This window comes from Scyliorhinus canicula, chromosome 19 (genome assembly GCF_902713615.1).
Source record: "Scyliorhinus canicula chromosome 19, sScyCan1.1, whole genome shotgun sequence".
In the NCBI taxonomy this organism is placed as follows: Eukaryota; Metazoa; Chordata; class Chondrichthyes; order Carcharhiniformes; family Scyliorhinidae; genus Scyliorhinus; species Scyliorhinus canicula.
Window position 1 is genome coordinate 9,105,199 of NC_052164.1, and position 21,736 is coordinate 9,126,934.

The 21,736-nt window shown below is 46.3% G+C and overlaps 1 protein-coding gene across 1 annotated transcript in view; it reads right to left on the reverse strand.

Moving 5' to 3' along the window:
* cwc25 (CWC25 spliceosome associated protein homolog) overlaps positions 1-17,298 on the reverse strand; it is a 28,126-nt gene extending 10,828 nt beyond the window's left edge. Inside the window, exons 1-8 of the mRNA XM_038779047.1 lie at positions 17,152-17,298; positions 15,262-15,434; positions 13,473-13,709; positions 10,811-10,880; positions 8,433-8,539; positions 6,290-6,356; positions 3,498-3,712; positions 1,560-1,646 (exon numbers count right to left, since the gene is read on the reverse strand). Of these exons, the coding sequence (XP_038634975.1) occupies positions 1,560-1,646; positions 3,498-3,712; positions 6,290-6,356; positions 8,433-8,539; positions 10,811-10,880; positions 13,473-13,709; positions 15,262-15,434; positions 17,152-17,169 (974 nt within the window). The 5' untranslated portion in view covers positions 17,170-17,298. The remainder of the gene's footprint in view (positions 1-1,559; positions 1,647-3,497; positions 3,713-6,289; positions 6,357-8,432; positions 8,540-10,810; positions 10,881-13,472; positions 13,710-15,261; positions 15,435-17,151) is intronic.
* Positions 17,299-21,736: the final 4,438 nt, after the last annotated feature.

A 21,736-nucleotide genomic window follows, 5' to 3' on the forward strand; every position in this document is an offset into this window, starting at 1 on the left:
ACCACTGTGCTACCATGCCGCCCTCCGGTGTGAAGCAATCAAGCCTATCCCATCCAGATTTTCCACGTTTGACTATTCTGTTAATAGATACCCATCATCTATTTATTACTTTTGATCTGTCTTCAGCAAATATTGATCTAGATCTCCCAATATTAGCAAAGAGATACTGCAACTACATTTTAACAACTAGAAATGATAAGACAGAAAACACACCAAGACAATAACCACAACCAGTGTCTTGTTGGAAAGGGGTGGGGTAATGAGGGCAATGAACAGGAGCAGAGCAAATATTCTCCAGCCTTTACCAGTCAAGGCTACCTTCACAAGTTGATCAGGTGCAGGTGGAAATAAAAAATAAAAGGTGCCAATCTAAATTGAAAAATAAAACTTCTGCAAATGCACAGCATGTTAGCTAGTAGGAAAAGAACTGTGAATTAACATCCTGAAAGTCTTAATAATGCAAGGTCACAGCTGAAGCATTCCTTCAAATGGTGACACTGACCTGATTTGCAACCCCAGTACTTTCTTTTCCATTTTCACCTACACCTGTTCTCCATCTCCCAAGGCTTTCCAGAAGTGCTTTTACATTAGTTGATGGAGAATACTGGTTCAAGATTCACTCAGTGAGTTGGGAATGTGACGTTACCTGAAGCTGTGTTGCACAATTGAGGCAGTGCTACATTGCCAAAGGGGCAAGACTTCATGAGATGCTAAACCGAGATCACAGCAGTTCAAATGTCAAACTGGAATTGCTTTAGGAGCAAATACTGGTTTTAACCTATGAATCAATTTGTAGGCCGACAGTGCTACATAGATGGGGCTGACAAAGGGGTTTCCCTGGCAGAAAGAAAATGGGCACCTGCTATCAGTTATACTCCCATAAATGTCGCTATTTTTTTTCACTATCAGGAAGTTTTACTACAAGAATCTTGACATATCTGCTTCAAAATCTTGTTGTTAAACTAAAGATCAGCATGCAGTGGGACAATTTTACCTCTTCTAATAACTAACACAAATTTAAATCCCCTTGATATAATCTTGCAAGTTATTATATTTCTCTCCCTTTCTTAATGCAGGAAAACAAAAATGTTGTTTGCTTTGTATTCCATTTTGTGTTTCCAGCAAAGCATAAATTCTAAATTATCTTAAAAGGTTTCTCAGAGGGGATTATTGTCCAAGATATTTTTAAAAACCCACACTGTAGGTATAGAATATTTGAAAAGTGGGGGAAATTGAACAGAAGTAGTAAAACATAAAGAATAGAAACACATTCAAAACAAACTTGTTTTAGTACGTAGCTTGGGCTTAATTTGTATCCACTACAACTGCTGCTATCTGAGCAGTTTTGTATCTGCTGTTAAATAGCAGCTGATCGCAATCAATTTATTTTATTTTATAACTCACTTTGACGTATCATTCAAGTTATACTTTTTATCTCTTTATCTCCGTTTCAAATAATCGTAACTAGCGATCAATAATTTTTTCATTGATGAATCTCTGCGAAATTATTTGAAAGTTAAATCTACCTGCCCATTTCTAAGGAACTCCAGTATCAATACCTTGACTGATTATGATTAGGCTTCCTATGGTATCCTCTCGTCGGGGATGAATTTCGTGCTTGGACATTGCCCGTTTTGTCAGAGTACCTACAAAAATAAAATCTCATTAGAAATGGACTTTAACAGCTCCTCAGTATCTCACTCTCTCGCTCCTAAAACAGAAGGTTGGGGGTTCAAGTTGCATTCCAGAGATTTGAGCAGAAAACCTACACCAGTGCACCAGCTAGCTTTGACAAAGAGTCATCGGACTCGAAACGTTAGCTCTTTTCTCTCCCTACAGATGCTACCAGACTTGCTGAGATTTTCCAGCATTTTCTCTTCCGTTTCAGATTCCAGCATCCGCAGTAATTTGCTTTTAACCAGTACACCAGTGCAGTCCTGAAGGAATGCTGCATAGTCAAAGGTGCTACCTTTCAGATAAGAACTTAAAAATGAGATGCCCTTTTGGGTGGACATAAAAGGTCTCATGGCATTATTCTATTGGTTTATTTTTTTTTTTAAATTAAGGGGCAATTTAGCGTGGCCAATCCACCTAATCCTGCACATCTTTGGGTTGTGGGGTTAAGACTGTGTGGAGTTTGCACATTCTCCCTGTGTCTGCATGGGTTTCCTCCTGCAGTCTAACGATATGAAGTTAGGTGGATTGGCCATGCTAAATTGCCCTTAGTGTCCAACGGTTAGGTGTTTTTTTTAAATATATTTTTAGAGTACCCATTATTTTCCAATTAAGGGGTAATTTTGCATGGCCAATCCACCTAACCTGCACATCGTTTGGGTTGGGGGGGGTGGATGGTGAAACCCACGCAGTCACGGGGAGAATGTGCAAACATCACACAGACAGTGACCCGGGGCCGGGATCGAACCTGGGTCTTCCACGCCGAAGGCAGCGGTGCTAACCACTGCGCCACCGTGCCGCCCTCGGTTAGGTGGGGTTACTGGGTTACAGGGATAGAGTGGAGGAATCGGCTTAGATAGGGTGCTCTTTCAAGGGCCAGTGTAGACTTACTGGGCCGAATGGCCTCCTTCTGCACTGTAATTTCTATGATCCTATGAGACCCACAGATAGGGAGAGAATGTGTAAACTCCACACGGACAGTGACCCAGGCTGGGGATCGAACCCGACTCCTTGGCGCCATTCATGGCATTATTTTATAGAAGCGCAGGGAGCTCCTCTGGCTAATTATTATCTACTAACCAACACACACGATTATCTAGTCAATTTCAAATTGGTGTAAGGGGCAACATGGTAGCGCAGTGGGTTAGCACTGCGGCCTCATGGCGCTGAGGTCCCAGGTTTGATCCCGGCCCCGGGTCACTGTCCGTGTGGAGTTTGAACATTCTCCCCGGGTTTGCGTGGGTTTCGCCCCCACAACCCAAAAAAATATGCAAGCTAGTTGGATTGGCCACGCTAAATTGCCCCTTAATTGGAAAAAATGAATTGGGTACTCTAAAATTTAAAAAGAAAAACAAAAATTTCAAATTGGTGTTTATGCAAATTAGCTGCCACGTTTCCTACATTAAAGCATTGATTAGATTACTGGAAAACACCTTGGGACATCCCGAGCTTGTGTAAGATACTGTATAAAAGCAAACCAGTATTTATGTTCCTTCACAGAGATGGAAAATACTAGCTTCAATTCCTGAGCATATAGGTAATGTCAGTGACATGGGTTTGGTAGTAAGCTGGGTCCTGATGACCAGCTAGTGTTGGAAACTATGCATGTGTGAGCCTGAGGCAAGAGTATAGTTCCAGATTTCACACTGATACCTTCTGCAGTTGAACAGTCTGTCAACCCTCACTGCCCAGGTTTGTACTGGGTAGGATGACGAGCTTGTGAGATCCCAGAAATGAGTCAGCAACTCCAGTGAAAGGAAGAGGGAAAAAAAGAAAAATCATTGGAAAAAAACAAGCCGGTTGAAATTAAAGGATATACTCACCGCAAATACATTGCAGAGTGTTTTGGAGGTGACCGAGATGTTGATCTACATCTTCTATGCTGTGAATCTTCATGTTTGCTGTCTGTGTGAGATTGCTGTGGGACTCTCCGGGAGTGGCTTCCTGACTGTGAACTGGGTCTGATCTTGTGAGATGCTTTAGCTGGGTCAGACGATGGGGAACCATGCCGCTGTATAATGCTGTGAGAATCTTTCACCTACATGGAAAAAGGGGAACAGGATAACTGAAGGGGATGAAGAAATCATTCTATCATCTAAAAATCAATAATACGAAGGAAGCAAATAACAGGTTCTTAAACGTGATCAATAATTGCAACAAGATTGAAGATGTTTTCTTTGTTAGTAAAAAGTTAGTGCTGTCAATCGCCTGGCCCTCTGATACATGCCAAACAAAATAACCAACAATAAGAGAAGTATTTGTCGGTGTTTAAAATCATGAACGGTTTAGATAAACTGGTTGTGCCTGAAAGGTCGTTAGCCAGAGCACAGATTTTGAGATTGACAAAAGAACCAGAGGCAACAAAAGGAAAAAATCTTTTGCTCAATGAATTTAAGATTTAGAATATACTGCGCACTAGGATACAGTTGCTTTCAAAAAGGGAATTGGATAATACCTGGAAGAAAGAATCGCAGGGATATGGGGAAAGAGGAAGCAAGTGGAACTAACAGGAATGCTCTTTGAAGCAGCTGGTACTGATTTGATGAACTGAACGGTTTCATTCTGACCTGTTAGGATAAAATCCACAATCACAACTCTGGTAAAGTCCCAATATGGTGCGCCAAATCTTGTTTTCAGAGTGAGGATTAAAGTGCATTTTTATCCTATCCCAGGACCTACGTAATTATCCGGGCTCTTGAGCAGGAGATTTGATGGAGGTATTCAATATCAGCGCAGATCAGAGTAGCATTGGCCAGGCAGAAATTAAAGTGGCAGATGGGACTACGTTAGGAATGTATACCCAAATCAACTGACGTGATTGGTGCATCTGAATAGGTTGCTTTCCTGATCAGTTACCTCGGTGGGTTGTATTTGGAGAATCAAGCAAGCGTAACAATTGCTATTTTTTTCTCCACTACTGGCAGATTTAATGTGCCACCCAAACCATGTACAATGTGATCTGAAAGAGTTTTGGTTGAATATAGATGTGCACAATTACACTCGAGGCGCAGCTCTGCAATTTGAACAATGGATCCATTCTTAAAATTTAGTAACCTCAGTTAGATAAATAGAAGCAATAATATAAAGAACACAAATTGACGTGAGAATATGTGACTTGCATGGTTTATAATTCAATTGTAAGTACCTCTCTTTTTTTTTTAAAATAATTTTTATTGGAATTTTTTACAGAAAATATAAAATATAACAACAATGAAATGCAACAAAATAACAACTGTCACACCCCCCAGACCGTATCAACACATGTATCATATCCCCCCAACCCCAACAAGAGAACTTAAAAATAAATTTAAATTAAATAAACAAAGTCACCGTCCACCCCCTTTTCCCCTCCCCTTCCCCCCCTTTTCTCTCCCCCTTCTCCCCCTTTTCCCTCCCCCCTTCCCCCCTTTTCCCTCCCCCTTCCTTTCCACCCTTTTCCCTCCCCCCTTCCCCCCTTTTCCCTCCCCCTTCCCCCCTTTTTCCCTCCCCCTTCCTTTCCCCCTTTTCCCTCCCCCTTCCTTTCCCCCCTTTTCCCTCCCCCTTCCTTTCCCCCCTTTTCCCTCCCCCTTCCTTTCCCCCCTTTTCCCTCCCCCTTCCCCCTCCCCTCTTTTCCCTCCCCCTTCCCCCCCTTTTCCCTCCCCCTTTCTTCCCCCCCTTTTCCTCCCCCTTCCCCTCCCCCCTTTTCCCTCCCCTTCCCCCCCTGCTGCTGACCCAGTACCCTATCGCTGAGCCAGAAAGTCGAGGAAAGGTTGCCACCGCCTAAAGAACCCTTGTACCGATCCTCTCAGGGCGAATTTGACCTTCTCTAGCTTAATGAAACCCGCCATGTCATTGATCCAGGTCTCCACGCTTGGGGGCCTCGCATCCTTCCATTGTAGCAAAATCCTTCGCCGGGCTACTAGGGACGCAAAGGCCAGAACACCGGCCTCTTTCGCCTCCTGCACTCCCGGCTCCACCCCAACCCCAAAAATTGCGAGTCTCCATCCTGGCTTGACCCTGGATCCCACCACCCTTGACACCGTCCTCGCCACCCCCTTCCAGAACTCCTCCAGTACCGGGCATGCCCAGAACATATGGGCATAGTTCGCTGGACTCCCCGAGCACCTGACACACCTGTCTTCACCCCCAAAGAACTACTCATCCTCGTCCCAGTCATGTGGGCCCGGTGCAGCACCTTGAATTGGATGAGGCTAAGCCGCGCACACGAGGAGGAAGAATTAACCCTCTCCAGGGCATCAGCCCATGTCACGTCTTCGATCTGTTCCCCCAGTTCCCCCTCCCACTTAGTTTTCAGCTCCTCTACTGACGCCTCCTCCTGCATAACCTTGTAGATATCAGATATCTTCCCCTCTCCGACCCAGACCCCCGAAAGCACCCTGTCACTCACCCCCCTCGTGGGAAGCGAAGGGAATCCCTCCACCTGCCGTCAAGCAAATGCCTTTACCTGCAGATACCTGAACATGTTTCCCGGGGGGGGGGGGGGGGGGGGGGCAAATTTCTCCTCCAACTCCCCCAGGCTCGCAAACCTCCCATCAATAAACAGGTGTAAGTACCTGTACTCTTGATACACAAACAACATAAGCAAACAGTATCAGAAACGGTCAAGTTGACAAACCTTCAAGCCATAGCCAGGTGGCTTCTTTGGAAGAGATGTGGATGGACTTGCACCCCCTTCATGCCATCTACAGTACAATTAAAAGGAAAATCAACATTTACCTCTTTCACAGCAAAGAATTGCAACTTTATTTTATTATTTCAGTGCAAACTTGCCCAATCTTATGCTTTCTGGTTAAAAAAAAAAGGGTCTTTATATTTCCTTCATTTCATGCATTCTGTCATCCAGGTCACTGTGCACTCCACAGACAGCTTCCAATGGAACACAAGTGGGAATAGCAACTATTTATCAAACTGCTTTTAGGATCTGCTGTGCATAAAACTGTAACTTTTATAGTTTATGGAATAAGAGTCACTCCGCTTCAAAATAATTAATTGAATGTAAAGCATTTAGATGTTTCAGAGGTTTGGTAAAGGATCAATAAACAAACACTTGTGTCCAAATACCACCTTTCACAATCGCAGGATGTCTCAAAGCATCTTGCAAAGTGCTTTTGAAATGTGTCAGCTTATGTGAGCACAGCAAGATCCCTCAACCAGTATTGTGGTACTGACTAGATAATATCTTTTCAGTGATGTTGATTGAGGAACAAGTTTTATAGCACAGAAGGAGGCCATTCGCCAATCAAGTCTAAACTGGCTCCTTAAACAGCCAGTTAGTCCCACTACCAGGCTCCTTATCCATAACTCTGGCTAAACAACTGAAGGGACATAAATTTACCTTCTGATGACTACTATTGAAAGCATATTCACCATCCTGTCATGTAGTGCATTCCAAATTCTTACCATGCATTGCCACCTCTGGCTTTTTTGCCAATACCGGAAGTTTGGTTATCAACACGTTACCGATTAGAAACAGTCATTTTCTTTGTAGATTCATAGAGATTTACAACCCAGGGTGGCCATTCGGCCCATTATGTTCATGCTGGTCAACAAAGATCTGACTACACTCATCCTATTTTCCATTGCTTGGCCCATATCCCTGGAGGTTATGGCAGTGCAAGTGAATATATAAATGCTTCTTAAATGCTGTGAGTTTCAGACTCAACCACCCTATCAGGCAGTGAGTTCCTACTACCCTCTGGGGTGAAATGGTTTCTCCTCAACTCCCCACTTAGCCACGGCGCCGAGGTCCCAGGTTCGATCCTGGCCTTGGGTCACTGTCCGTGTGGAGTTTGCACATTCTCCCCGTGTCTGCGTGGGCTTCGCCCAATAATCCAAAGATGTGCAGGGTAGGTGGATTGGCCACGCTAAATTGCCTCTTAATTGGAAAAATTAATTGGGTACTCTAAATTTATTTTTAAAAACTCCTCACTTAGCCTTTTACCTCTAATCTTAAATTTATGCCCCTGGTTATTGGCCCCTCTAATAATGGAAAAAGTGCCTTTCTATTTATGCCCCTCATAATCTTAAAACACTTCAATCAGCTCCCCTCTCAACCTTTGCTGCTGCAAGGAAAACAGCTCCAGCCTATTCAATCTTTTCTCATTGCTCAGAACCTTCAGCCGAGGCAGCATCTCAGTAAATCTCATCTGCACTCTCTCCACTGCAACTGCATTCTTCCTATAAGGTGGTGACCAGAACTGCACACAGTACTCCAGCTGTGGCCGAACCAGCGTTTCATTCAGTTGCAGAATGACATCTCTGCTCTTGTATTCTATCCCTCTATATCTATTTACTTACTCCACTGAACCCTTTATGATTCTAAACAGATCTATCAAATCTCCTCTTAGCCTTCCTTATTCTAAAAACAACCCCAAAATTCTCCATTTAACTGTAATTCATTATCCCTGCAACCATCTTAGGGCAGCACGGTGGCACAGTGGTTAGCATTGCTGCCTACGGCGCTGAGGACCCGGGTTCGAATCCTGGCCCTGGGTCACTGTCCGTGAGGAGTTTGCACATTCTCCCCGTGTCTGCGTGGGTTTCACCCCCACAACCCAAAGATGTGAAGGATAGGTGGATTGGCCACGCTAAATTGCCCCCGAATTGGAAAAAATAATTGGGTACTCTAAATTTATTTTAAAAAAGAAAATCCCTGCAACCATCTTAGTAAATCTCTTCCTTGCCCTCCCTAAAGTGCAGTGCCCAGAATTCGTCCACGATGCTATGGTTGGGGCCGAACTTATTTACTGATACCGTACTTTGCTTTACGCTGCTCGTCATCACTGGGGCTAGACCGTCGATGCTTCTTGTGCTTCTTCTTCTTGTCCTTTTTCTTTTTTTCTGTTTTGTCCAGGTTCTTTTGCAACTTTTAAAAAAAACAGACCAGTTGCAAACTTATTTCCATTTTTAAGACAACAAATTCCTCCAATAAGGTGAAGATGTTCAAAATATAATTGGAGGGGCTCCGGGTCACTGTCCGTGTGGAGTTTGCACATTCTCCCCGTGTCTGCATGGGTTTCGCCCCCACAACCTAAACATGTGCAGGCTAGGTGGATTGGCCACGCTAAATTGCCCCTTAATTGGAAAAAAATTAATTGGGCACTCTAAATTTAATTTGTTTTTAATTAAAAAATGATTGGAGGGAATATCTGTCGGGCTACTGGAAAAGAGCCTGGCTAATGAGATTAATTGGAAAACATTTTCAAAAAAAGCTCCGTCAGACATGACAGGCCAACTTCGGGCTCAATGATCTCAGCATTTCGCACTCCAGCTTGCAGATTTGTTTGCGAATTAGGTGGTTGTAAAACTTCTTGTTTAGGGTTTGTGAGAAAACAGCTCTTTATCCTATTCGAAATACAATCTGTAAAGGCTCCCCCATGCTGTAGATATACTAAATAAAAGGAAAAAATATAAAGATCACCATATTTTTTTTTAGAATAAATTTAGAGTACCCAATTCTTTTTTCTTCCCAATTAAGAAGCGATTTAGTGTGGCCAATCCACCTACCCTGCACATCTTTGGGTGGTGGGGGGCGAAACCCACGCAAACACGGGGAGAATGTGCAAATTCCACACAGACAGTGTCCCAGAGCCGGGATCGAACCTGGGACCTCGGCGCCGCGAGGCCGCAGTGCTAACCCACTGCGCCACCTTGCTGCCCCTCACCATATTTTCTGTAACAGAACAAATCAGATTGTTCAACCACAAAATGCATAACCTCATATGGACTCAACCAAACAGGCTAGAAATGCCCCAGAATTAATCCCTGGTCAGTACTCTGAATCCGCTTCCGGAACACCACCTGGTTAAGCTAAGAGCATGGCTGTCAGGTGCAGATCGGAATAGCTACATGTATGATGCACACTGATTGAGCAGTCTTCCCACTTTCCCCATCAGATGTCCACATCTGAAGAATGGCACGTGTGAAAAATGCAAGGAGGCTGTGGAAGCACATCTCAGCACAATACCTTCGGGAGGGGTGAAAATGGGGGCAGGAAGAAGTGAGTGTAAAAGTACAAATTCAGGAAAATGTTACATCTTCATAGAGCTGCTCCCAATACAAAACGAGTGCTCATTTTTCACTCCTTCCAGGGCAGCATGGTGGCCTAGTGGTTAGCACAACCTCCTCACGGCACTGAGGTCCCAGGTTCGATCCCGGCTCTGGGTCACTGTCCGTGTGGAGTTTGCACATTCTCCCCGTGTCTGCGTGGGTTTCGCCCCCACAACCCAAAAATGTGCAGAGTAGGTGGATTGGCCATGCTAAATTGCCCCTTAATAGAAAAAAATAATTGGGTAATCTAAATTTTCAGCAATTCTGATTTACAATCTTCTAGGTATTCCTTTTGTCTCTTGCAAGACATGGATTGGTTTAAGTTATTTGAGTATATGAAAAGTTCTCAAGTCCGAACACTCATTTGATTTAACAGGTGAAGGAATTAAAATCTTGATCAGCAGGGAAAGGAATATTGATTTGCTCAGTGAAAAGGCCAACAGGTCCTGCCAGCCTCTCCTCAGGTGGCCATGAATGTCCTCACTGAGAATGCAGAAACAGAAAGAAGCATGATAGCTGTGAACATGATAGCATTGTCTAAAATGGGGCCTCACTGGGACACAGCTGCAGAATCTGTGCATCAGTCAAACAGCTTCAAAGCTGTGGTGAGACAATGGTCTGCGGTCAGCTCCATGTGAGCAGATTGGAAAAGACAATTGCCTCGGAAGTGGTGAAATGGATTTGACCAATCATGTCTAAAGCTAAAGATTTTGTGGCAAGAATAGCAGGAAAGACACACAGGCGAAGATCTGGGATCCTGAAGAAAGGTCACCATGGAAGACCAGTGAAGAGAGTTCCTCCTTCTGTTCTGAGGATAGATCACCATTACAGTCCAGTGACAATTCAACGGTGATTTTTAAAAAAATATGCGTTGGGAATTACAATCAGCTTGAGTAAAAATCCTGCGTAACTGTTTCTCGTTTCTCAGCTGGTGCTTAATATTTACCTGTGGAAAGGAGTGTCCAGACCATTTCTCTACACAGATAACCCAATCAAAGACATTTAATGGTTAGCTGTAAGTTCCTATTTTCGAGGGGCAATGGCTAAAAGGAAACAAGACTGAATACAACAGGGAGATCCCACTTACTATTTCTCTGATCATCTTCATTTTCATGGGATTAGTTAAAACCTCTCTCTTTTTTTCTTCCTCACGTTTCCTGAAAGAAGCAGTTTAAAAAATAAATCAATACAACAAGCAGTTTTTGTTAATTAGGGCAAAATATTAAAGTAGATTTGACACGGCTGTGATGAAACTGGGAGTAACAGGATCCCTGTCCCTCTTAGATTCCACGTATTGTTCCGAGGCCAACAGGGTAACCTCCTCCTTTTGAGGCCAACAGGGTAACCTCCTCCTCCCACTCTGTCCATGAGAATCTGCAATGGTTGCAATGGATGATATGCCTTCCAATATTCATTCCCCTTTTTGAGGAAGTACCAAGAGATCAAAAACCCAAAAGAGGCATGAACCTGCAGCCTGCTCATATATTGCAGCATGCAACAAGTTATTGCCTTTTAAAAAAATAAATATAGTTTAACGGGGAGAATGTGCAAACTCCACACGGACAGTGACCCAGGGCCGGGATTGAACCCGGGACCTCAGCGCCGTGAGGCAGCTGTGCTAACCACTAGGCCACCGTGCTGCCCCGTTATTGCCTTTTCTTCCACCATTCCTCTTCAACAGACAACGCGTGTCGGCATGCAGCTCACACACTCTCATTTGACAGCCCAGACAGTGGCTACAGGCAGGCTATTTGACTGTCAATTTTAAAATTCAGACCCTTGCATGGGTTCACTCTTCCTATCTCAGGAATCTCATCCAGTCCAACAACCCTACGACATCTCTGTGTTCCTCCAATTCTGGATTCTTGTGCATCCTTGATTATAACATTGTCAACCATGCCACCAGCTGCCTACACCCCCAAACTCTGAAATTCCCTCCCTGAATATCTCCGCCTAACTAGCTCTCTCTCCTCCTTTATTATTCTTAAAACCTACATCTTTGGGCAAGGGTTTGGTCGCCTGTCTAAACACCTCTTTATGTCGCTCGGTGTCAAATTTTGGTTGCAAGGCTCCTGCCAAAGGACATTTTGCTTTGTTAAAGGCATAATGCAATTTACTGTTGATGAGTGCCATGATAGGGAGATATTAGGAACTCGGGTCCAGAAATGGGGTGCAAGATGTAGCAAGCAATTGGTCAGCCCTCAACAATGGCTAAGATACTGAACCAGATATTTCAACCAGTAATATTTCAAAGTCTTTTTTCTTATAAATTAAAAGTACCCAATTCTAGTTTTCCAATTAAGGGGCAATTCAGCATGGCCAAACCACCTACCGTGCACATCTTTGGGTTGAGGGGGTGAGACCCCCGCAGATATGGGGAGAATGTGCAAACTCCACACAGACAGTGACCCGGGGCCTGGATCGAACCTGGGTCCTCAGCTCCGTGAGGCAACAGTGCTTGCTACTGCGCCACCGTGCCGACCCACATTTAAAAGTTTTCATGCGTTGCGGAAAAATCCATTCATTCCAGGAGTGATAATAAGAATATTTTATAAACAAACTTTATTAAAACAAAAGAAAACAATATTTAAACTTTTAGTTCAGCTCTAACACAAACCCATATACATGCAGTTTCTCAACCTTAACTCGCTAGTTCACATTAAACTACACCTTAATGGGGGCAGCACGGTGGCAGAGTGGTTAGCATTGCTGCCTACGGCACCGAGGACCTGGGTTCGAATCCCGGCCCTGGGTCACTGTCCATGAGGAGTTTGCACATTCTCCCCGTGTCTGCGTGGGTTTCGCCCCCACAACCCAAAGATGTTCAGGTTAGGTGGATTGGCCACGTTAGATTGCCCCTTAATTGGAAAAAATAATTGGGTACTCTAAATTTATTTAAAAAAAGAAAAAAATAACTACATCTTAACAGAACATGCAGCCTCTCATGCCACTTTCACAGGCAGCCCAAGGCAATACTTGTGTTTACAAAGCATCTTTCCTACAGGTAGGGACTTTCGTTCTGAACCCTTTTCCAAAGCCTGCCTCAGTGGCAGATTTCGTGACCCGTTAAGTCCATTCCCACAAATGTTTTTCGCTCTCTCTAAGCTTTGCCCAGCTCCTCAGCCAAAGGTTCTCTCAGGTTTCCAGACATGAACCTATTATCGTTATCTTGGCTTAGTGCCCAATCCCATTTTTATAAAAGAACAAGAGCTATGCCATTTATATGCAATTAACCTCCCACTGACGGACAAATAGGTCATCAGACTCTGCGATGGGCGAATGGCTAGTCAAATAAGGTTGTCCGAAAGATAATGGATCTGGAATGGATCATCCTGGCCGAACTGGAGCATCCTGTGTATTCCCAGTAACAAGGTTAAGTCTGAATGAGAAAAGATGTCTCCGGCCATAGGCATACCCCTCGGAGTCTGCTGCTCGCACTCTCTTCCTTCAGTCTGTTTAACTCCTAAACTGCCTGCTACACCTTGGAATCCATTTATGGACCCAAGTTCCTAATATCTCTATCATGACAATGACGATATTACAGCTGATTCCCCAATTCCACATGTGGACACTTTCAACGAGAGGGTACTCTCTATGAGATCAGCTAACTCAGCACAGACTTAAACACAATCCAATAAATTGAACAGAGACCTTCTTAATCTGTACATCTCTGTTCCAAAACTGTGCACCTTAACTGTCACCCCCAAGTTTGAGTGGGCGTGAATTGAGCAGCGAACAATTTCTCCTACCTGATCATAAAGAGTGGATCTTCTCGTATTTTAGAAGCCATATCCAATGCAGAGTTAGCCCCTGTGACGGAAAAAATGGAGCCAGGCAACAGTCCAGTCTCAGTGGAAGGCCCAGACTCTTCATCCACCATCTTGTCTGTGGCATACTTGTCAATGGGTCTACCCAGCAAGTACTCCTCCTTGTTCACCATACCGCCAGGCCCTTGGTACATCCAATCAAGTCTATCGGACTTTTTCCTACAGACATAAAGTTACAGCACATTAGTTTTCCATTAGAAAAAACATTGAGAAGGCAGCAGTGCCCCTTGTAGGAACTTTCAAAGTTATTTCTATACATCCAGTGACTGTCCCGCTGTATTACACAGTCAATATAAATAAATTCAACTCAGAAAAAATGGAAAATGTCATAAAAACACAGAATCCATATACACAAATCCCAAAGTCCAGCAGGAAAAGTTGATAATGTGGTCAAAAAGCATAAGGGTTTAGGATCAGAATATAACAGCAAAAGAGTCACACTAGAACTTGATAAATCAATCAGTAGGCTGCAACTGAAGCATTCCAGGCAGTCCTGGACAACGTACACCAGGAAGATATTTTTAAAAACAAATTTAGAGTACCCAATTCATTTTTCCAATTAACAGGCAATTTAGTGTGTTCAATCCACCTACCCTGCATATCTTTCGGTTGTGGGGGCAATACCCACGCAGACACGGGGAGAATGTGCAAACTCCACACGGACAGTGACCCAGAGCCGGGATCGAACCTGGGACCTCGGCGCTGTGAGACTGCAATGCTACCACTGCGCCACCGTGCTGCCCTGCATTAGGAAGATATAAAGACCTTGGGAACGGCACAGGTGAGGTTTACCAAGACAACACTTGGTGTGCGGGCTTTCAGTTATGTGGAGAGATCGGCGAGGCTGGGATTGTTTTCTTTTGAGTAGATCATCTGGTTTTTATGTCATGTTGACTGAGGGATAAATGTTAGTCAGGCACCAGGGGCAACTCCCCTGCTCTTCATCAAAACAGCGCCACGGGATCTTTTACATCCACCCCAGGCAGCCAGATGGGGCTTCAGTTTAACGTCTTGTCCAATTGTCATGAGAGTACCTTTAAGAAATGGGTGGTTATAAATGGGTGTGTACATAAACATCTGTAGTCAGAGTATCTTTAAGAAATGGATGTTTACTACTGCAGTGATGTCAGAGAGTGGATGGAGCTGGGCTGTCTGTCAGCTTTTTACTTTCGTTTTTGAGCAGGCTGCAGGGTGTGTTTTAGTTTCGTTTTCAGAGCTGGATAGCTGCAGTCACAGCCAGAAGGTGTATGAATCTCTCTCTGTAATCTAAAGACTGTAAATCGATCCTGGTGATTTAAAACTAATAACTGCTCGCAGTTTAACATGATGTGCTTCTGGTAAAAGGTGTTTTTAAGTCGTATGGATGTTAAAAGGAAAGCTTAAAGGATTACTTAGTGTTGTAGTCTTTGGGGGTTGTATTTGAATTAATGGTTGCGAAGATGTTCATCATTGTATGTTTTAAAAAGGTGAACTTGAACAGAATAGAATAAACATTGTTTTGTTTTAAAAAATACTTTTCCATGTAGAGTGGGCCATGTGCTCCCCATACCACAATCTATTAAAAGTTGTGGGTCAGGTGAACTCCATGATACACTTTGGGGTTCGCTGAACCCTGGCCAATAACACAATACTGCTCTTCCGTTTTAACGCCTCCTGTTGTCTATTTTGCAGTCAGGACACAAAACTCAAAACCACAACGTTACCAACTTACTTCAGAGCACCGCTATCCTCTGCGAAGCGCTGCATCTCCTCGCGGGCTCGCTCCTCACGGAGCTCCCGCTGAAGCTCCTCAATCTTTTTCTTTTCCGCTTCATGCTTCTGTTCTGCTTTCCACACTCTTTCGACATTTTTCAAAGTCTGCGGGTGCCAGCTTTTCTTTAGATTCTGAAAGGGATAGGCAAAAGAAATGCCATTTGCTTTCCTTTTACGCACCAAAAGATTTCACACAGCTAAAAACCAAAGTATCAACTGAGATTGTTCTGAACGGCTCAGAAACTGGTATTTTCACAGTTGGTTGTGGGTGCAATAATGACCAGGGCATCATCATATTGAGGGACATCGAGCTAAGGTGGGTAAATGGGCTGAGATACAGATGATCCATGATCTAATTCAATGCCAGAACAGGCTTGAGGTGCTGAAATGCCCTAATTAGGTTCCCTCGGACCCTATATGATGTCCACTTAAAGTATAGCTTTGACGTGGCAATTGAGATAATGAAATGAGACAATAACCAATAACATTCTGATCTCTTCCTTTCACCTCCCCTCCCTTTCCAGTTTCTCCACCTTTCCCCCCCACACTCATTACTTCTCATCTATCACCCAAACTCCCCAATTCTCCTCTCACCCCCATACCCGCCCCTCCTCTCACCCCCATACCCGCCCCTCCTCTCACCCCCATACCCGCCCCTCCTCACCCCCATACCCGCCCCTCCTCTCACCCCCCATATCCGCCCCTCCTCTCACCCCCATACCCACCCCTCTTCTCACCCCCCCATATCCACCCCTCTTCTCACCCCCCCATACCCACCCCTCTTCTCACCCCCCCATACCCACCCCTCCTCTCACCCCCCATACCCCCCCCTCCTCTCACCCCCCATACCCACCCCTCCTCTCACCCCCCATACCCACCCCTCCTCTCACCCCCCATACCCACCCCTCCTCTCACCCCCCATACCCACCCCTCCTCTCACCCCCCATACCCACCCCTCCTCTCACCCCCATACCTACCCCCTCTCACCCCCCATACCTACCCCCTCCCCTAAATTCCCCCAAAACACACCCTTCCTCAACCATTCCCCCTCTCATCCAGCCCCCCATATCCCCTCCCCCTCATCCCCATACCTACCCCCTCTCACCCCCCATACCTACCCCCTCCCCTAAATTCCCCCAAAACACACCCTTCCTCAACCATTCCCCCTCTCATCCAGCCCCCCATATCCCCTCCCCCTCATCCCCCATATCCCCCCATTCATCCCGCATATCCCCTCCCCTCATATCCCCGCCCCCTCATATCTCCTCATCCCCCATATCCCCTCCCCCCTCATCCCCCATATCCCCCCTCATCCCCCATATCCCCTCCCCCTCATCCCCATCATACCCCATATCCCCTCCCCCATCATATCCCTCCCCATCCCCCATATCCCCTCCCCCTTCATCCCCCATATCCCCTCCATCCCCCATATCCCCTTCATCCCCCATATCCCCTCCCCCTCATATCCTTCATCCCCATATCCCCTCCCCCCCCCATATCCCCATCCCCCATATCCCCACCCCCCCTCATCCCCCATATCCCCACCCCCCCTCATCCCCCATATCCCCACCCCCCCTCATCCCCACCCCCCCCCCTCATCCCCCATATTCCCACCCCCCCTCATCCCCCATATCCCCACCCCCCCCTCATCCCCTCCCCCCCCATACCCCCTCCCTCATCCCCCATACCCCCTCCCTCATCCCCCATATCCCCTCCGGCCTCATATCCCCTCCGGCCTCATATCCCCACCCCTCACCTCACCCCCCGCCCAATAACCTAGGCCTCTGCCTCATGATTACATTGACCAAAGCCCCCAGCACCAGCCCTCCCTCTGGGCAGAAACACTCACCAAATCCCCGCCGCCCATCTCGGCCCCGCCGTCAAATTCTCCCCTGGTTCAGACGCCACAATTCCGGCCTGAGAGAGGGAGAAGCCTCCGCGTCTGCTGCCCCCTGGGTTGGAGGACTCCACACCCGCGGAACTGCTGCCCCCTGGGCCGGAGGACTCCACACCCGCGGAACTGCTGCCCCCTGGGCTGGAGGACTCCACACCCGCGGAACTGCTGCCCCCTGGGCTGGAGGACTCCACACCCGCGGAACTGCTGCCCCCTGGGCCGGAGGACTCCACACCCGCGGAACTGCTGCCCCCTGGGCCGGAGGACTCCACACCCGCGGAACTGCTGCCCCCTGGGCTGGAGGACTCCACACCCACTGAGCTACTGCCCCCTGGGCCGGAGGACTCCACACCCGCGGAACTGCTGCCCCCTGGGCTGGAGGACTCCACACCCGCGGAACTACTGCCCCCTGGGCTGGAGGACTCCACACCAGCGGAACTGCTGCCCCCTGGGCTGGAGGACACCCTGCATCCGCGGAACTGCAGCCCTGCGGAACTGCTGCCCCCTGAAATGAAAATTGCTTATTGTCACAAGTAGGCTTCAATGAAGTTACCGCGAAAAGCACCTAGTCGCCACATTCCGGCACCTGTTCGGGGAGGCTGGCGGTGCTGCTGGCCTGCCTTGGTCTGCTTTCAAATCCAGCGATTTAGCCCTGTGCTAAACTAGCCCCTGGGCTGGAGGACTCCACACCCGCGGAACTGCAGCCCCCTGGGCTGGAGGACACCCTGCACCCGCGGAACTGCTGCCCCCTGGGCTGGAGGACTCCACACCCGCGGAACTGCAGCCCCCTGGGCTGGAGGACACCCTGCACCCGCGGAACTGCTGTCCCCTGGGCCGGAGGATTCCACACCCGCGGCAAAGCCATACCTTTCATGCTCCAATTACCTTCCCCAGGATTGGCAGAATAGGTGGACCCATCGTTGAATTAAACTATTTCAAATCATAACTTCAGCCTCCAGTTCAGTCCTGTTTGTTTCATTATTCCTTTGCTTTGCATTTAAACCTCACCAAGTGGTGCAGGATGAGGCCATTCACCCCTCAAGCCTGCTCCACCCTCCAACACAACCGTGACTGATTTGTGTACCCTTAACTCCACTTTATCCCATACCCCTTTGACTGCTTGTCAATCGAAACCCAACCTTCAATATACTCAATGAAGCAGCTTCCACTCTTTGGGGAAGAGAATTCAATGGAAGCGAGCAGTCCAGTCCTTTCCACCTCACTCATCCCGACACATCTTCTGTTACTTTACTCATTACCATGAAAACTTTTGTCATTTAACCTGTCTTTCCTTCCATAGACCTCCCTCTGTTCTCCCTTCCCCTTCCGCCCACTGTCCGTGTGGAGTTTGCACAATCTCCCCGTGTCTGCGTGGGTTTCAATCCCACAACCCAAAGATGTGCAGGATAGGTGGATTGGCCAATTTAAATTGCCCCTTAATGGGCAGCAAGCACGGTTGCACAGTGGTTAGCCCTGCTGCCTCACAGCGCTGAGGTCCCAGGTTCGATCCCAGCTCTGGGTCACTGTCCGTGTGGAGTTTGTACCTTATCCCCGTGTCTGTGTGGGTTTCGCCCCCACAACCCAAAGATTGGATTGGATTTGTTTATTGTCACATGTACCGAGGTACAGGGAAAAGTATTTTTCTGCGAGCAGCTCAACAGATCAGTAAGTACATGGGAAGAAAAGGGAATAAAAGAAAATACATAATTGGACAACACAAGGTATACAATGTAACTACATAGGCATCGGATGAAGCATACAGGGTGTAATGTTAATGAGGTCAGTCCATAAGAGGGTCATTTAGGAGTCTGGTAACAGCGGGGAAGAAGCTGTTTTTGAGCCTGTTTGTGCGTGTTCTCAGACTTCTGTATCTCCTGCCTGATGGAAGAAGTTGGAAGAGTGAGTAAGCCGGGTGGGAGGGGCTTTGATTATGCTGCCCGCTTTCCCCAGGCAGCGGGAGGTGTAGATGGAGTCAATGGATGAGAGGCAGGTTTGTGTGATGGACTGGGCAGTGTCACGACTCTCTGAGGTTTCTTGCGGTCCTGGGCCGAGCAGTTGTCAGACCAGGCTGTAATGCAGCCAGATAGGATGCTTTCTATGGTGCATCTGTAAAAGTTGGTAAGGGTTAATGTGGACATGCCCAATTTCCTTAGTTTCCTGAGTATAGGCGCTGTTGTGCTTTCTTGGTGGTAGCGACGACGTGGGTGGACCAGGACAGATTTTTGGAGATGTGCACCGCTAGGAATTTGAAACTGCTAACCATCTCCAGATGTGCAGGCTAGATGGATTGGCCATACTAAATTGTCCCTTAATTGGAAAAAATGAATTGGGTACACTAAATTTATAAAAGTGTTTTTAAAAATCTGATGCAGGGTCATGATCAACCTGAAACATTAGCCTAATTTCTCTCCACTGTGGCCATCTAAAATGGCCGCCCACAAAGGGACGCAGATAGTACACAGCCCCTGTGTATTGGGCAATGGAAAAACAGACCGAACTGAAACTTGCACCTGTTAAAGGTCAATCACCGATTTCCCCAGGACAATAGACTCAAATTAAGGAATAGCAACAGTAGCAGACTCACCGGCGCCACCTCTCCTTATTTGGAAATACATACGGAATTGGGACAATGGTAACTAGGATAGGACCCGCCCAGCCATCGAGGTATCCACCCCTAATTGGCCAGTACTGATTAAGATGATCCCTATCGATCCATTGGATCCTGAGTTAGTACCGCCCAAAAGGGCGTGAAAGAGGAGAAGGATAAGAGGCCCTGCGCACTCGGGATCGGTCTCTTTTGGGACCGGCCTGTGCCCACACCAATTGCAGCATAACGACCAGCCAATTTCAAGACCCGCGATCGCAACCTGAGACGAGCCGCAGCCGAGACAAACCTGACGATTTCCAGCCGACACACGTGGGGACTCAGATAAAGGCCTTATCTAGCTGCACAGAGCCGGTCATCCAGAAGTTAAGTAAAGGTCATCTTAATTGGTAGGTGTAGTTTAATGTGTAACCACGTGTATCATTGCACATAGAGATAAGTCTTGTGTTCAATAATAAACTCTTTTGAACTAACATACTGGTTGTGTGGTAATTTGGTCAATACAAGAAAAATACTCGCGACTTGTGGTTTGTTAATAAAAGTAACAACACCACCAATGCTGCTTGAGTTTTGTATTTCCAGTATCATGTATTTTTATTGCCAGAAGTAGTGTCCAGGAGATCAATATGCATTTTATGGAGACTTGAGAACAAGCCTAGAGAGTTGGTCATCCTAACAAGGCTGAGAAATCTCCCTTGCCCAACTTTTTTTTTAAATTTAGAGTATCCAATTATTTTTTTCCAATTAAGGTGCAATTTAGTGTGGCCAATCCACCTAATCTGCACGTCTTTGGGTTGTGGGGGCGAAACCCACGCAGACATAGGGAGAATGTGCAAACTCCACACAGACAGTGACCCAGGGCCGGTATTCAAACCCGGGTCCTCAGCTCCGCAGTCCCAGTGCTATCCACTGCTCCACCGTGCTGCCCTACCCTCGCCCATCTTACCACTTGATCCATTTCTGGGATTTTTCCTCCATACCATTCTACATAGATAAATTTCCTGTGTTTGCTGCAACTGCACACTCTCCACTTACCTTACCTTATTTTCCATTTGGACATCCTGCCAGCCCGTGAAAGACTTGCATTTCTGTAGCAACTTCCACAGCCGCTGGTCATCCCAAAACAATTTACAGCCAATGAAGTACATCTTTAAGTGTAATTACTGTTGTAATGTAGGAAACATGGAAACAAGTATGCACAGCAAGCTCCAACAAACAGCAATGAGATGATGATCTGATAGTCTGCTTTGGCGATGTTGAACAAGGATTAACTATTGGTCAGGGCCATGGAATCCATTATTCCCAAGAGCGCATAAGGGGCCTTGATTTAACATAGAAATGTAGAAAATAGGAGCAGGAGGAGGCCATTTGGCCCTTTGAACCTGCTTCGCCATTCATTATGATCATGACTCATCCAACTCAATAGCCTAATCCCACTTTCCCCCATATCCTTTGATCCCCTTCGCTCCAAGTGCTTTATCTAACCGCTTCTTGAAAACATACAATGTTTTGGCCTCAGGTACTTTCTATGCAAACGAATTCCACAGGCTCACCACTGTCTGAGTCTTCTCTATTGTGTAGCATTATACATTATATGCTTCACCAGATATCTATGCCTATGTATTTACCGTAAGTCCTATGTTTTTTATCTGCATGGGCTGTACACAGAACAATACCTATCACTGTACCTCAGTACACTTGACAATAAATCTAAATTGGGAGGTCCCAGTGGAAGACTCTTGATAGGGGAACTTTTCAGGCACCATTAGGGATTGTGCGTGAAGAGTAATGCACAAAGTCATGATCCGCCTACCTTGGCTCTGTATCCTTTTAGACACTTGACTACCAAAAATAGTCTAGTAAGAATGCCAAACCATGGGGATAGGGCGGGGGATTGGACCTAGGTACGGTTCTCTTCCCAAGGGTCGTTGCAGA